Here is a 14,287-nt window from a genome sequence, read left to right as displayed (position 1 = left end):
CACTATTGACACTTAACCAAATTCAGTTCCCTCGGACATACTAGTATTTTGGGTTTTTTTTGTTTTTGTTTTTTTTTTAAAGAAATCCCAGGGTCAGATTATTTCACTGAATTCTACTGAACATTTAAAGATTTATTTATTTATTTGACAGATCACAAGTAGACAGAGAGGCAGGCAGAGAGAGAGGAAGGGAAGCAGGCTCCCTGCTGAGCAGAGAGCCTGATGGGGGGCTGGATCCCAGGACCCTGGGATCATGACCCCAGCTGAAGGCAGAGGCTTTAACCCACTGAACCACCCAGGTGCCCCATATACTAGTATTTTGTCATAGCTTTTCTCCATAACAAAAGCAGTCACATTATTCTTGATAATCATATGAAGTAGGAAATGTGTTAGAGAGTGAACATACAACTTTCTGAAGATTTTCATTTATTAAGATGTTGTGGAAAAGGTCAATTGGAGAATAAGAGACTCCATGGAAATGACACACACACATATATATATTCAAATGTACATATATTCAATTAAGGATTAGAAGATAAAGTTAAGATCTCTGGCAAAGGTGAAGACATGGAAAATATAAGGGAAAAATATGAGAAAGAGGATCCTTAAGCAGTGTAAAAATTAACTGTTAAGATTCTAAGCGGAGAAGAGAAAGATTCTCAAAGGAGAATTACAGGTGAAAAAACAAAAAGAGTCTCAAAGGAGAAAGTAGAGAGAGAATGAGTTCTTGACGTTGGATGAAGGAGGCTCTGGATTGGGAGTGCCCCGAGGCACCCAGCAGTTGCAAAGAAAAATCCTCTCCAGGAGATAGTTTCATCACCCTCTGCCTAATAATATTCCTCCAAGGAACTTTCTCCCCAACATGGCCAGTACACAGAGACAGCTGGGCTTGTAAGGGGACCGCTACCCATAAGCAGACATCCCAGACTCAAAGACATGAGATACTGGAGTCATGAGACTCAGACTGAAAACAGCTATGTTTAGTGTGTTCAGAGAAATTAAAAGCCAAGCTTCAAATTGTTACCAGGTAATTGGGAACTGTTACAGAAGCATTGTGACATTGCAGTTACATTGCAGTTTTAAAAACCAGATCGAAATACTTGAACTGTAAAATGCAGTAACTGAAATGAGGAGCTCAGTGGATGGATTTAGCAGCAAAGTAGACATAGCTAAAGAGACGGAGTGGACTGGAAGTTAGGTCAGAAGAAATCATCCAGAATGTTGCATGGACAGAGGAAAAGGCAAAAATTGGAGCTGAGAGAGTAAGAGACCTAAAGGACAGAGTGAGAATATCTAACTGACCTGCGTTTAGTCAGTCCCCGAAGGAGAGGAGAAAGAACAGGGCAGAGCTGATGGAAAGACCTCAACTCACTGATAAAGGAGCACAGGCGTTCTAGGAAGTGAGCTTATATTGGATTTTTCTTCCCTACATCTCGTGACTGCATCACAGACAACTTAATGAAACTACTTGGCCCCCAGCACTTTTTAAAATGAGTTGGGGCACCTGGATGGCTCTCAGTCGGTTAGCATCTGCCTCAGGTCATGATCTCAGGGTCCTGGCATCAAGCCCCCACATCAGGCTCCCTATCCCCCTGTGATCTCTCTTGCTCTCACTCTCAAATAAATAAATAAAAAAAAATTTTTTTTAAAGAGTTTATTTATTAGAGTGTGCGTGCATGAGACTAAGAGAGGACAGGATTGGGGCAGTGGGAGAAGGACAGTCGAGACTCCCCACTGAGCAGGGAGCCCTATGTGGGGCTCGATCCCAGGACCCTGGGATCATGACCTGAGCCGAAACCAGATGCTTAACTGAGCCACCCAGGCGCCCCTAAATAAATAAAAATCTTAAGGAAAAAATAAACTGAATGGCTGAAATTTGTTTTCCAATTCATTACAAAGAACAAAAAACAAAACAGGAAATTCAGCTAAATAAATTGTTTCTTAAAGTAGACGGTAAACCTACTTTTAAACAAAAAAGAATAAAAGTTATCCAGGAATTCTTTTTACTATTCTTATAACTTCACTGTAAGTCTGAAACTGTCAAAATAAAATTTTCTAAAAGAAGGAAAAACAGACGTGCACTTAGGAGGGGGATAGGACACTAGCCATTTGTTGTGTATACACCTATTTTTTGATAACTTCCTTCCAGAAGAGTTTATTGAAGTCTTGGCTATGTTTTGTTTCAGTGTTTAAGATAGATGCGGCTTTTATTAATTGTTGATCTTACCGTAAAAATTAGGCCATTTGATTTCAAAGGGTATAAAAGTTTAATGTAAGGAACAATTTTCTAATAAGAATGTTTCATATTAGAGTAAGCTACTAGGAAGTTAGCCAGCATCTTTCATTAGAATGCTTGTTGTTTGAAGAAATGAGAGTTCATTTCTCTAAAAAGCCATTCTTCTTGCTGTCATCCTTTTCAAACTATTCCCTGTTTAATTCCCTGCAACCTAGCTCTCACCTCTATTGTTGAACTGAAACAGTACTGGAAAAGGTCACCAGTGGCCCCTGTTTGTTTAGTGCCTTAACCTACTTTTACTTTTTCCCCAGTAACCACACTGAGAGTACTAAGCCCTTTTCTCCTTCAAATGTTCTCTTCTCTTGGCTTCAGTGGCTGTTGGCTCTCCTGGTTTTTTCCTTGCCACTAAATCTACTTTTTAAAAAATTCACTGCCATGTAGGGCTACTTTTTAAGGTTTTGTCCGTATCTCTCTGTTTCTCTTTTACTGCAGTTTTGTTATGTGCAAATTCTTCTTATCTGCCAATACAGATAGTACTTCTGTCTGTATTGGTAAGGCCCATCCCAGGCAATGGCACTCTTCCCTTCTCTCCTCACCTTGATGGTGCAGAGACCTGTCGTGTGCTCTCCAGTGTTTAGCAATGTTTTTGCACCCAACAGACACTCAGCTAGCTTTTCTGGATTGACTGACTAAAACTGCCTTTTACAGAAATCAGATTTTGGAGGAGGAGAAGAAAAAGATTTTCTCTTTGCCAAAGGGGTTGGTTTTTAACCCCGTACTTGAGATTGTAAACTCTTAGAGCAGGGGCCTGCAAGCTGTAGTCTGAGGGCCGGCTGTGTCCTGCCTGCCCCCTGCCTGGCATATGGCCCTGCAAACTGTGAAGGTTTTTAATGGTTGGAAAAAAATAATCAAAAGAAGAGTCCTACTTTAGGACATGTAAAAATCATGTAAAATTCAAATGCCACGGTCCATAAAGTTTTATTGGAACACGGCCACCCTCATTTGGCTATGCACATCTGCCTGCTTTGGTGCTACAGTGCCAGGGTTGAGAAGTTGTGATAGACACCACATGGACACCTCGCTCCCCCTTTATGGGAAGAGTCTGCTGACACCTAAATGGTTAGAGTTTAGTTTAGTTTTCTTTTATTTCACCCAACACAACTTTATTTTTTTAAAAGATTTTATTTATTCATTTGTCAGAGAGAGAAGGAGAGAATACAAATAGGCAGAGTGGCAGGCAGAGGCAGAGAGAGAAGCAGGCTCCCCACTGAGCAAGGAGCCCAAAGTGGGACTTGATCCCAGGACCCCAGGATCATGACCTGTGCCAAAGGCAGCCACCCAACCGACTGAGCAACCTAGGCATCCCCCAACAGAACTTTATGATTAGCTATGATGCTCATGTTTAATAGACTTTCAAGATATACTAGTTATATCATATTTAGTTAACAGTCAATCTTATTGAATTGTTATTTACTTGAATCTTTTCTAGCAAATTTTTATTTTCATTTTTAAAGATCTTATTTATTTATTTGAGAGAGGGCATGGGTCGGGGGGAGGGGCATAGGGAGAAGCAGACTCCCCACTGAGCAGGGAACCCCAGGCAGGGCTGCACTCCAGGACCCATGACCTGAGCCAAAGGCAGACACTTAATCAACTGAGCCACCCAGGTGCCCCTGTTTATTTCTTTCTTTCTTTTTTTTTTTAAGATTTTTATTTATTTATTTGACAGAGAGAGAGATCACAAGTAGGCAGAGAGAGGCAGAGAGAGGAAGGGAAGCAGGCTTCCTGCCTAGCAGAGAGCCCAATGTGGGGCTTGATCCCAGGACTCTGGGATCATGACCTTAGCTGAAGGCAGAGGCTTTAACCCACTGAGCCACCCAGGTGCCCCTGTTTATTTCTTTTTTTAAATGAGTTTACTAAATTCAAGAAAAAGAGAGCCCCACATTAAATATATCTATAGCTCATAACTCACAATCCTCTGTTAATAAGTGAAGTTTATTTTTCAGTTCAATTTGATTGCAACTTCAGTGCTTCACATAGCAAGATTCAGCTGATATGGATCATAATGAACTTGAATTTACAGTTAACCTCTTTTTATTTCAGAATATAGCCAATACTAATTTTATGTTTCTCTGTGGTACACATTCATTAACTTGAAAGATGAACAATGATTTCTTTTGCCATTTCATTTATGCCTTATTACAGAATATATTAATAAAAATTATTGAATGAGGGGCGCCTGGGTGGCTCAGTGGGTTAAGCCTCTGCCTTCAGCTCAGGTTGTGATCTCAGGGTCCTGGGATCGAGGCCCACATTGGGCTCTCTGCTCAGCAGGGAGCCCGCTTCCCCCTCTCTCTACCTGCCTCTCTGCCTACTTGTGATCTCTGTCAAATAAATAAATAAAAATATTTTTAAAAAATTATTGAATGAGAAATAACACTGCTCTGGTAAATAAATTGTGCAAATTTTATAATTAGCATGAAGATCAGAAAAACGTGGAGTTTAAGAACAAACCTGGGACAAGACCTCCTGTCAAAATGCGGCCATTATTATTTTGCTGTTAGTAATAAAATATGGCTCCTCCTCCATTCTTGATGGTTGAAAACAAAACTCATGACAGTGGGAGATTTCAGGAAATCATTAGGGGCTTTTTCATATTTTGCTAGTAATAAATATACCATATAAGAAAAGAAATAAAATACTTCTGTCAGGTGATTGGGCAGTTTTTTCAAGCATCAGAGATAAAAGTGCAGTTTGAAATGCTTCAGTTTGGTTTTATAGGGTCTTATTTTAGGCTCTTGGGTCGGGGTGGGAGCCAGGAGGAAGATTCATATTTATTTTAGTATTTTACCAAAACTTTCCCTCTGCTTTTGCTCTATGTGTCACTTTGCCTGGAAAGTGAAGTCTTAAAACACTAATGAGGGCAACCTAAGACATGACTGTTAGCAAGGTGAAACCATCATTAAATTGAAACTGGAGAACAAGCACTCGGCTGATCTTTTGACAGAGCCAACATCCATTCCAGAATGATGCTCCTTCTCTGGCCTGTTGCTGTCTGTTCATACACGATGTTTTTGTTTTTGGATTTTTTTTCCCCTCCCTTTACTCTCTTTTGAATTTATGTTTATTGGTTACTCATCTTTGTGGTGGTTCTGGAATACGTGTATGTGTTGTCTTGGCTGAGGCAGGGGATGATGGCTTTGGAAGGGTCTAACCTGCAGAGCAACAAGATAGAGGCCATGGTTTGGCAAAGACAGTGACAACAGGAAATACATATTTCCTTGACTATCTGCTGCACATAAAACACTAAACTAGAGTCTTGGCATATTTAGGGAAGGGAGAATAAATACTCCGTTGTCTTTGGTCTGTCTGATTACATTTCCATGAACTCAGAACAGAATGCCTGTTACAGTTGTGGGAAATACTCATCTCTCTTGTGTAGTCATTTCTGGGGATCCAGTCATATCATTTGGGGTACAGTTCACAAATGAAGTGAGTTAGATTATGGTTCATTTGGGGTCCATTATTTTTTTTTAATTGTGATAAAATATAAGATTTCCCATTTTAACCGATTTTAAGTGTATAATTCAGTGGCATTAAAGTGAAGTTCACACCGTTGTCCAACCATCGCCAGCCATCTCCAGAACTTTTTATCATCCCAGATTGAAACTCTGCACCCATGAAGTAGTGACTACTCATTCTCTCCTCCCCTCAGCCCCTAGCACCCACTGATCTGATTTCTGGCTCCATGAATTTGACTACTGTAGGTATCTCCTAGAAGTGGAATCATACAGTATTTCGTCCTTTTGTTTCTGGCTTATTTCAAGATTCATCAGTGTTGTAGCATGTATCAGAATTTGTTTCTTTTTAAGACTGAATAATAGCTCATTGTGTCTGTATATTCCATTTGTGTGTTTTTGGCTACAGTGTAGACAAACCAGGAGCGGAATATAAATCTGTACCCAGCGATGGGAACAGGGCACTGTCTTCTTTAAAGCGGTCTGTTGTCTAGAGACCAGACCACGTGGAACCAGGTTCGATTGGGTGCTTGGTGCCAACAATGTCTAAGTGTTATTAGAGGACATTGGTGTGATGAGATCAAAGAAACAAGAGTGAAGTCCTTTATGCCAGGAAACTTATTAAGCTGATGACTAATTAAGAAACCATGTTCTCTTTCCTCTGTCCCAGTGATGAAACAATTTTATAGTTTGTGCTCAAATGCGAGCATTGTTATTACAAATTAAAAGTGAAAACACAGGATATAAATCAACCAGAACACCAATTCAAAGTTTACCCTTTCAGTTGTAGGTTAAAACATTGAAACCACTTTCTTAAATTGTAGGCGTCTTGTTCTTGTAATCCCTGAGGTGTGGCGGGGGATTATAATTGCATCCCACTTCCAAGGCCTTTTGCTTATTTGACCTGTAGCCCTTTGCAGAGGGGAAGGAGGCCATGTGGACTGGCTTATAGACAACCAGGTGTTGTGTCTTCATACGTAACGCTGCCGTGGTGTTACTAGGGCAGGTTCCCTGGGGTTCTAACAGAGGACACAGTATCTCCTGTCTGTAATCAGGTGACTTTGTTGAGAATCCAGGATCCAGGTGTCCCCGTCTCTCCCATCCTCCTGGGAGCCGCCACCACCTTAGCCATTATTTGGACGATTGTTATCTCTATGTGTGGATACTCTTGCCGCTGTCAAATGTTGCCAACGGGCATCTGATTTGCTCTTTAACTTCTGGAAGCTGTTCTCACGTAGGAAAAGTTGGAATGGAGCTGGGCCGAGCCTAATGGCCTTGTTCTCTCCCCCTCTTACTTTGTTCTCTCTCTGAATTTGTTGCTTGGCACTGTAGTCAGCCCCTTTATGCCCAGCCTCCCTCAAGCTGCGTGACTAGAGACCGCCAGACCCAGAAGAAATTGTCTCTGCTCCTGTCCCCGGTTCTCCGTTTCTGGGGTTTCTTTCTGCTGACTTGCACTTCCTGTCGGATACATAATACAAGATGCAACACCTTCTATTGCCTGTGTGTGAGGGACAGTTCTGAATGATACCTGAGGGAAGAATACCAGACTGAAAATACAAGAGTGCTGACCTATTTGACTGAGCGTGAAGGGGCCTTCTGAGGAAAAGGATTTCTCTGCAGAAACAGTCTCTGCATTCGTTCTGAAAAGGCCCCTACTGGGGGGCACTGAAAGGTGTTGCTAGCCCAGAGCCACCAGGGGCAGTTTTGTCCTGCCGAAGCAGTAAAATCCATGCCCGGAGGCGAGGCTGCTGCCAGAACCAATCTGTTGGCAAACCCAGCTCCCAGGCGCCTATCTCTGCAGCGAGTTCTCCCTGCTGCCGGGGAGCGGGGCAGAGCGTACTGTGGTTTGCGAGCTTTGGTCTAGGCTCAGCAGCCCTGTCAGTCAGCACGGCCTCTTCCTTCCTCCTGCCTCCGCCCCTCATTTTTTTCTTGCTGCTTTTTAAAATTAAGCAGCCCTGCAGGGAGGGGAAGTCCCTTGGCATTTTGAGTATTGAGGTACTCAGCAGAACTGCCTGGCGTCCTGTTTGTATGGAGCTGTTTTAATTCACTCTCTAATAGGTCATTTGGCCTTACCAGCAGAGTCTTAAACTAAAATTGATAATCCTTACGTCAGCAGTGAGGCTCAGGCCAAGCATCCAAAAGTGCAGCCCTGAGTGATTATCTGAGGGAAGTTTTGAAGCCTTTATTCCCCCGGCTCTGTTCGTCTGGCTTGTGCAAGGAGACCCAAGCCTCCTTGGGTCGTGCTGTTAGCATGCCTCCTGTTCACTGCAGCTAAGACGGGCAGGGGTTTTGGGAGAGCAGAATGAATGAAGGACTTCCAGGTTCGTGTCCCCATTCCGTGTAAGGAGCCTCAGAGTGTTTGTGTGCTGTGGCAGTCATTGGAGATGGGGCTTGTGCTCTGGGGACAGGCAAGCTTTTGGTCCACCTTTCATGAAGATGCACATAGCATCTTCCTGCTGCTTCCCTGATGCAGGCAACTGATGATGTCAGGGGCTACTCCTCCCCCAGTCTGGCCTTTACCTTGTCCTGGGAGGAACAGTGCCCCAGACCTTTCTGGAAGTACATTTTGTCCTTTTTTTATTGGCTATTATTAGCTATTATTATTGGCACTCTCGCCACTTGATCACTGGAACTTGAGGTTTCAGATTAAAAGTGGCATCTTGGGCAGAGTTAGGGCTGTATTTGGAGACAATTCTAGGATAGGAAGTACCTGCCAGCTTCACTGGCTTTTATTCTGAAGTAGGTATTCCTGTTCCAGTCTTTCTTTATTCTGAAGGCAGTGTTCCTATGCCAGTCTTTAAAAATACTACAGCCCTGTGAGACCAGATGATGACCGCAGAGACTCGAAGCTGTCAGAGTTCTACAAAACCTTTGCCTTTTTATCTTTAAAGAAAACTTTGCTTTTTGCTTCCTCTGATGAGGAATTAATGGTTATAGGCCATAAGTGACAATCATACCCAGAGCTCAGAATTCCATCTTACAATTTATCTTGTTCCAGCACAGCACATGCTTGTAAAGCATTGTCCCTGTTTAAAGATAGAGAACTTGGGGGAAGGAGTGGCTCTGTGGTTATTGACAGGAAAGCATTAACGTCTGGTTTGCCCTAAGAACCATCTAGACCTCTCTCTCAAAAGAAGTTCCTGTCTCTGGTTTTCAGACAAAGTTGTGTGTGTTTTGTCTTTGTGTAGAGGGACATGGCTTAGTATGAATAGGCTCAATTGTGTTGTTTTGCGATCTTTAGAAAGAATCCATATGAGTACAGACTTTGTTAATATCTTAAAAGCAGATGGGAGGCCTTTTTTTTGACCCCTGGATGTGTTGGATCTCCGTTTTCCTTCTTGTCTTCATATCTCCCACATTTACTCTCTTCAGAAGTGATGGCATATGTAGCCAGAGGAAACATGCAAGGTACAGAAAGTCTTGAGAATTTGAATTGTATGGCACCTTGGCAGAAATTCATAATCATTTTTTTAGGTTACGGGAATTTTAATAAAACTTTGAAACAGAATTTAGTTGTGGGGAAAAAAAAAACCAAAACCCTGATTTGTGATCCTAATTCTAAGTGAGATTAGTACTGTGATGTATATGGAGCTCTGATATTGTTCAATCAATATCAATCCTGATATTGTTCAAACCTATTGTAGTTTTAGTCTGATGTCCATTACTTTCTGTCTACGCCCCAAAGTCTTCATCTTGTGCGTGGAGGCCAATTTCATGAAGAACACGTCTGAAATATGCCATTATTTGTTTTGTTGCTTCTCAGGATCTCCCAAGGTCTGTGAGGATTGCTTTTCCCATTATTTATTTTTCATTCTTGGCCATAGAACCCCATGAACAGATTCTTTGCAGAGTGATTGCATACACATGGCCCAAGAATGGAACTGCCCCTCTTGGCATTCTCTGGCACAGATGTGTTACTCAAATTGTGGCACGCATAGCACAGTGCCTTGTGGATGTGGTCTTCTACCGGCCTGTGTTCTGGGCCTGATCCTGGGATCTCCTGAATTTGTATCAGGATGTTAGTGGTCTTAGCCTGTCTGGTTCTTTTCTTTTAAATAATAAAGCTCAGCTCTGGTGTATGTCACAGCAGTTTGTTTGAAGGGTTAATGAGCTTTGTGAGATACTTTTAGATCCTTAGAGGAAAGGTGTTATTTAACCACAGCAAGGCTTCATGCTGGGAATGCCTTCCTACAGAGCTCTGAGTGCCTGTCAGACTCTCTTCCATTCATCCTCATCCCTGGTAGGGAGGTAGGTGGGTAAGCATTGTTATTAAGTACAAAATAGTGTTATTTACTGTTACTTTCATCTGTAGCCTGGGGGGTAATTGTAAGAAATAGAACTTGTAAAACAGATTATAGAAGAAAAACACTGGGAAAATCTCAAAGTATCACGCACTTGATACTTTTGTTTCTTCTACTTGAATCTAAAGTCTGAGTGCCACACATGAAAACGATAGAAAGCATCCCTACCTCTGGAGTACTGGGACCAGTAGATCCTGCCAAATACTTGCATTAACTGAATACCAGTACTTACTTTCAGTTGTACTACTTTACGTTCTGAGGGTCAGTTTAACTCAGATATACCAGGAATCATTGTATATTTCACAGGACTTCGATACTTGGGATTTTTATTTTGGAGTTTGAAATGAATTTCCTCCTGGTGAAGTCATGTTGGGCAGCAGATAGTTTGCTGTGACCAGTATAAGAATTAGTATAAGAATTAGGTTTTTGTGAAGGAGAGATCTTTGGAGAGAAGGGCCACTACCTTGTCTAAGAAGAAAGAGAACAAACCTCATTTGGGAAGCCACGTGGGCGGAGATCCCCAACAGGTTTGTCATTATGCTCTTGAGGACTGACCATTCATTTGGTTTCATGGCTTGAGGTCACAAATAGGAGAAGGCTCCTCTTCACCCTCTTTCCACCTATGTCTGAGATTAATTACACATGGAGTTACTTCTGGTCTTCGATGGTCATGCCATAGGGCCTTAGAAGGAAGAAGTAGAAGGTCTGAAATGAATGCAAGGAAAAATGACCACAGTTAGCCTTTAAGTCTCACTATTTGTTTTCTTTCAGTGTATACCACGACATTACTAGAAATCAATAATTCCCTCTGTGTTCTCCCTAGGAAACAAACATGAACAAACTAAGAAATGATAGGCTTCACAGATCATGTGAACAAGGGACAGCAGGATGGTTGGATTTTCTCTCGTACTTCTGTGTCAGGGAAGCCTTGGTTTTGACCTGTGAAAAAACCAAAATTCAACTGAGTAAATTTGAAGATCTGATTGATTTTATTTAATGATTCGTGAATCCAGCAGCATCCTATCTTAGCAGATAGAAGGGAGCTGGAAGGAGCTGTACCAAATGAAAGGCTTTTTATAGGAAGAACAGGGCAGAAAAAGGAAGTTTCCAGCCAAAAGTGGTTTATTTCAGGCAAGGTCACCTTCCTTTAGGGGAGGACAGGGGTCTGTCAGGCAGATGAGCTCTCTGGTGCTGACCATGGAATTCTAGATTGACTGGTGAAAGGTCACATTCCTGTAAGAGGCTGAAACTCCAATTAGGTTAGATATTAAGTCTTGGTTTGCCCATGTGGGGCTTAGCACAGGGGACTCCATTTGGGGCCTGTTTTTATTTTATTTTTAACAGACCAAAACCTTCATCCTGGTGGTCCACATTTCTCTCTTTACTTGGTGAAAGGGAAAGTTTATTCCATTTCTAAAGATACTGTGAGTATTCAGTAAAGGACAGCAGCTGTGTGCACAACAGTTTTCAAACGTCATATTTATACTTTAAAAAAATATTTTATTAATTTATTTGAGAGAGAAAGAGAGCACAAGCAGGGAGGAGAGAAAGAAACAGGTTCCCTGCAAGCAGGGAGCCTGATGGCCGGGCTTGATCACAGGACCCTGCCCAAAGGCAGACACTCACTGACTGAGCCACCCAGGTGCCCCTCAAACATCATATTTATATACTTAGATTTCAATTTTTTCCCAAATGATTCATTTTTTTAGATTTTATTTATTTATTTGACAGAGACACAGCGAGAGAGGGAACACAAGCATGAGGAGTGGGAGAGGGAGAAGCTGGCTTCCCGCTGAGCAGGAAGCCTGTGCAGGGCTTGATCCCAGGACCAAAGGATCAATCCTGGAATCATGACCTGAGCCAAAGGCAGACACTTAACGACTGAGCCACCCAGGTGCCCCTAAAATTTTCTTTTTAAATTGTCCAAATTGGTACTTACTGCTTGCACGTAGTATCCCAAATATTTGAAGTTTTAAATCCTAATTTTATTTCCTTATCAAATATTTGTAGTTTTGTGTAGCTATTCATTGTTATGTTCCTTTACAGCAGGCTTTTTAAAAAATGCTGGCTTCCAGCACAACAGGACTGTGTGTGTGTGTGTGTGTGTGTGTGTGTGTGTGTGTGAGAGAGAGAGAGAGAGAGAGAGAGATGTTTTCAGAAAGAAAATGGTTTAGGTTTCAAAATTCCCAAGGGAGTTGTTATAAAACAACAGTGAGGAGAAAAAACTCGCATGATTTAAATACCTTGACGTGATTCTTTTTTAATTTAAATTTTTCCTGCTAGGTCTTTTATTTCCCAAACAATAGACTGCTCTGCTCTTCGTGAACTACTTTAGGCTAGAGAACACAACCAAGTTTCTTTTTTCTTTTGTAGTTTAAGCTTTTTTTTTTTTTTTTCTTCTTTCCCCTTTCAGGTACCTAATTAAATAGAGCCCCTCCGGTTCATTTTCATCAGGGATTCAAGTAAAACTCTTCCAGCCATCTGATTCTTAAACCAGGTCCCAGATAAGAGGTGGCAGGGAAAGTAGGAGTAAGTAGTTGGAAGAATGTGTTCATCTCCGTCTCAAGGTGGTGCTGGGCAGAGAGCCCTCCCTGTGGCTTAAGCAGGGATGTGGGAAGGGGCTGGGGGTGCTAGGATTCAAGAGCCCAGACTCCAGGTAGGCTTCCCGGGTTTAAATCTCTGCTTTGTTTTCCTTTTCCTTTTCCAGCTTTATGAATCTCAGTTTCACACCCTTTATTTGCTGTGTACCCATGGGCAAGTCACTTAAGCTTTTTAAACGTCAGGTTCAGGGGCACCTGGGTGGCTCAGTGGTTAAGCCGCTGCCTTCGGCTCAGGTCATGATCTCAGGGTCCTGGGATTGAGCCCTGCATCAGGCTCTCTGCTCAGCAGGGAGCCTGCTTCCTCCTCTCTCTCTGCCTACCTCTCTGCCTGCTTGTGCTCTCTCTGTCAAATAAATAAAAATAAAATCTTTAAAAAAAAAAAAAAGGTCAGGTTCAGCTGTACAATGGGAATTAAGAATTAGTATCTGCTGCTTGGGATTTTGAGGGTGCAGTCAGAAGGTCACATGGAGCCCACAGCAGGACACCAGGCACACAGGCTTGCCCAGTCAGGTGGCCAGTAACAATCTTTATTTTATTAGCGTTATCAGTACTTATGTATGTATAATTCACTCTGCTCTTTTTTTTTTTTTAAGATTTTATTTATTTATTTGACAGACAGAGATCACAAGTAGGCAGAGAGGCAGGCGGAGAGAGAGGGGGAAGCAGCCTTCCCACTGAGCAGAGAGCTGGATGTGGGGCTCGGGACCCCAAGATCATGACCTGAGCCAAAGGCAGAGGTTTAACCCACTGAGCCACCTAGGCACCCCACTCTGCTCTTTTAATATACATTTAATAGCGCTGGCATTAGCTGTGTTAAAACTCTCCTTTACTATATATTTGAGCTTGCAAAAATTTAAATCGACCTGGTAAAAACCACCATAAACAAAGTCAAATGACAAATGGGTGAAGGGCTGTATTTGCAATGCATAATGTAGACAAAGGGCTCATTTCCTAATATATAAAGAACTACTCAATTAAAAAAATGAACAGTTGTAAGGCTTTTTATGGTGATATTTTTCCATTTAACAGTGCTACAGATTTCGTGTCATGAATACATACACTCAGAGCAAAACAGGAAAACCCTAGGTTGGAGGGGGGCTCGGGACACATATATCCAGAGAAATGTCCATGAGTGTGTAAACAGACCGGAAATTTTTGTTTCTGTTTCCCCATAAAGTAGCTCTCTCTCAGAAATGTTCTGTTGCTGTCTACAGTACCCTCCTGTGTACCCTGTCATCCATGATTTTCTCATCTCCTTTTCCTGGCTCCCCTGCACCCAGAAAGTCACAGAGTCTTTTCTGGGTTTCATTCAGAGTAGTTCACAACCGCTTCAATCTTTTCAGGCATGCAACTACTATCTTAGTCAAAAAGATACTTAGTACCTTACTGGGCTGCTGGTTTCCCTTACTTTCCCTCCTCCCTCCTTCAGGCACCACAGTATACCACACCCAGGTCAGTTTCCGTAAGATGGTTTTTGTGTCAGCCCACCAACCTGCTCAGAATCCTTCGGTGGTTCCCTACCATCTAGAATGGAGTCTGCCTTCTGAACCTGACCCTCAGAGTCCTTTCTTGTGATTCACTGTTCTTCTGTCTCTAGCCTTACTGAGTCTTTTTCACTATGACTCTTTAGGG

At 42.1% G+C, this 14,287-nt stretch overlaps 1 protein-coding gene across 4 annotated transcripts in view; it reads left to right on the top strand.

Annotated features, from left to right (window-relative positions):
* ASCC1 (activating signal cointegrator 1 complex subunit 1) overlaps nt 1-14,287 on the top strand; it is a 109,866-nt gene that overhangs the window by 81,149 nt on the left and 14,430 nt on the right. The window contains exon 10 of one of the 4 annotated variants that reach the window (XM_044239738.1): nt 12,469-12,495. The exons of the other annotated variants lie outside the window; for them this stretch is intronic. Within the exon in view, the coding sequence (XP_044095673.1) occupies nt 12,469-12,480 (12 nt within the window). The 3' untranslated portion in view covers nt 12,481-12,495. Of the gene's footprint in view, nt 1-12,468; nt 12,496-14,287 lie in introns of those variants that run through there. 4 annotated transcript variants of the gene reach the window in all.

This window comes from Neovison vison, chromosome 2 (assembly GCF_020171115.1).
Source record: "Neovison vison isolate M4711 chromosome 2, ASM_NN_V1, whole genome shotgun sequence".
NCBI lineage: Eukaryota > Metazoa > Chordata > Mammalia > Carnivora > Mustelidae > Neogale > Neogale vison.
The sequence above is the reverse complement of the archived record's forward strand: the minus strand, read 5'-3'. Positions and strand labels throughout refer to the sequence as shown.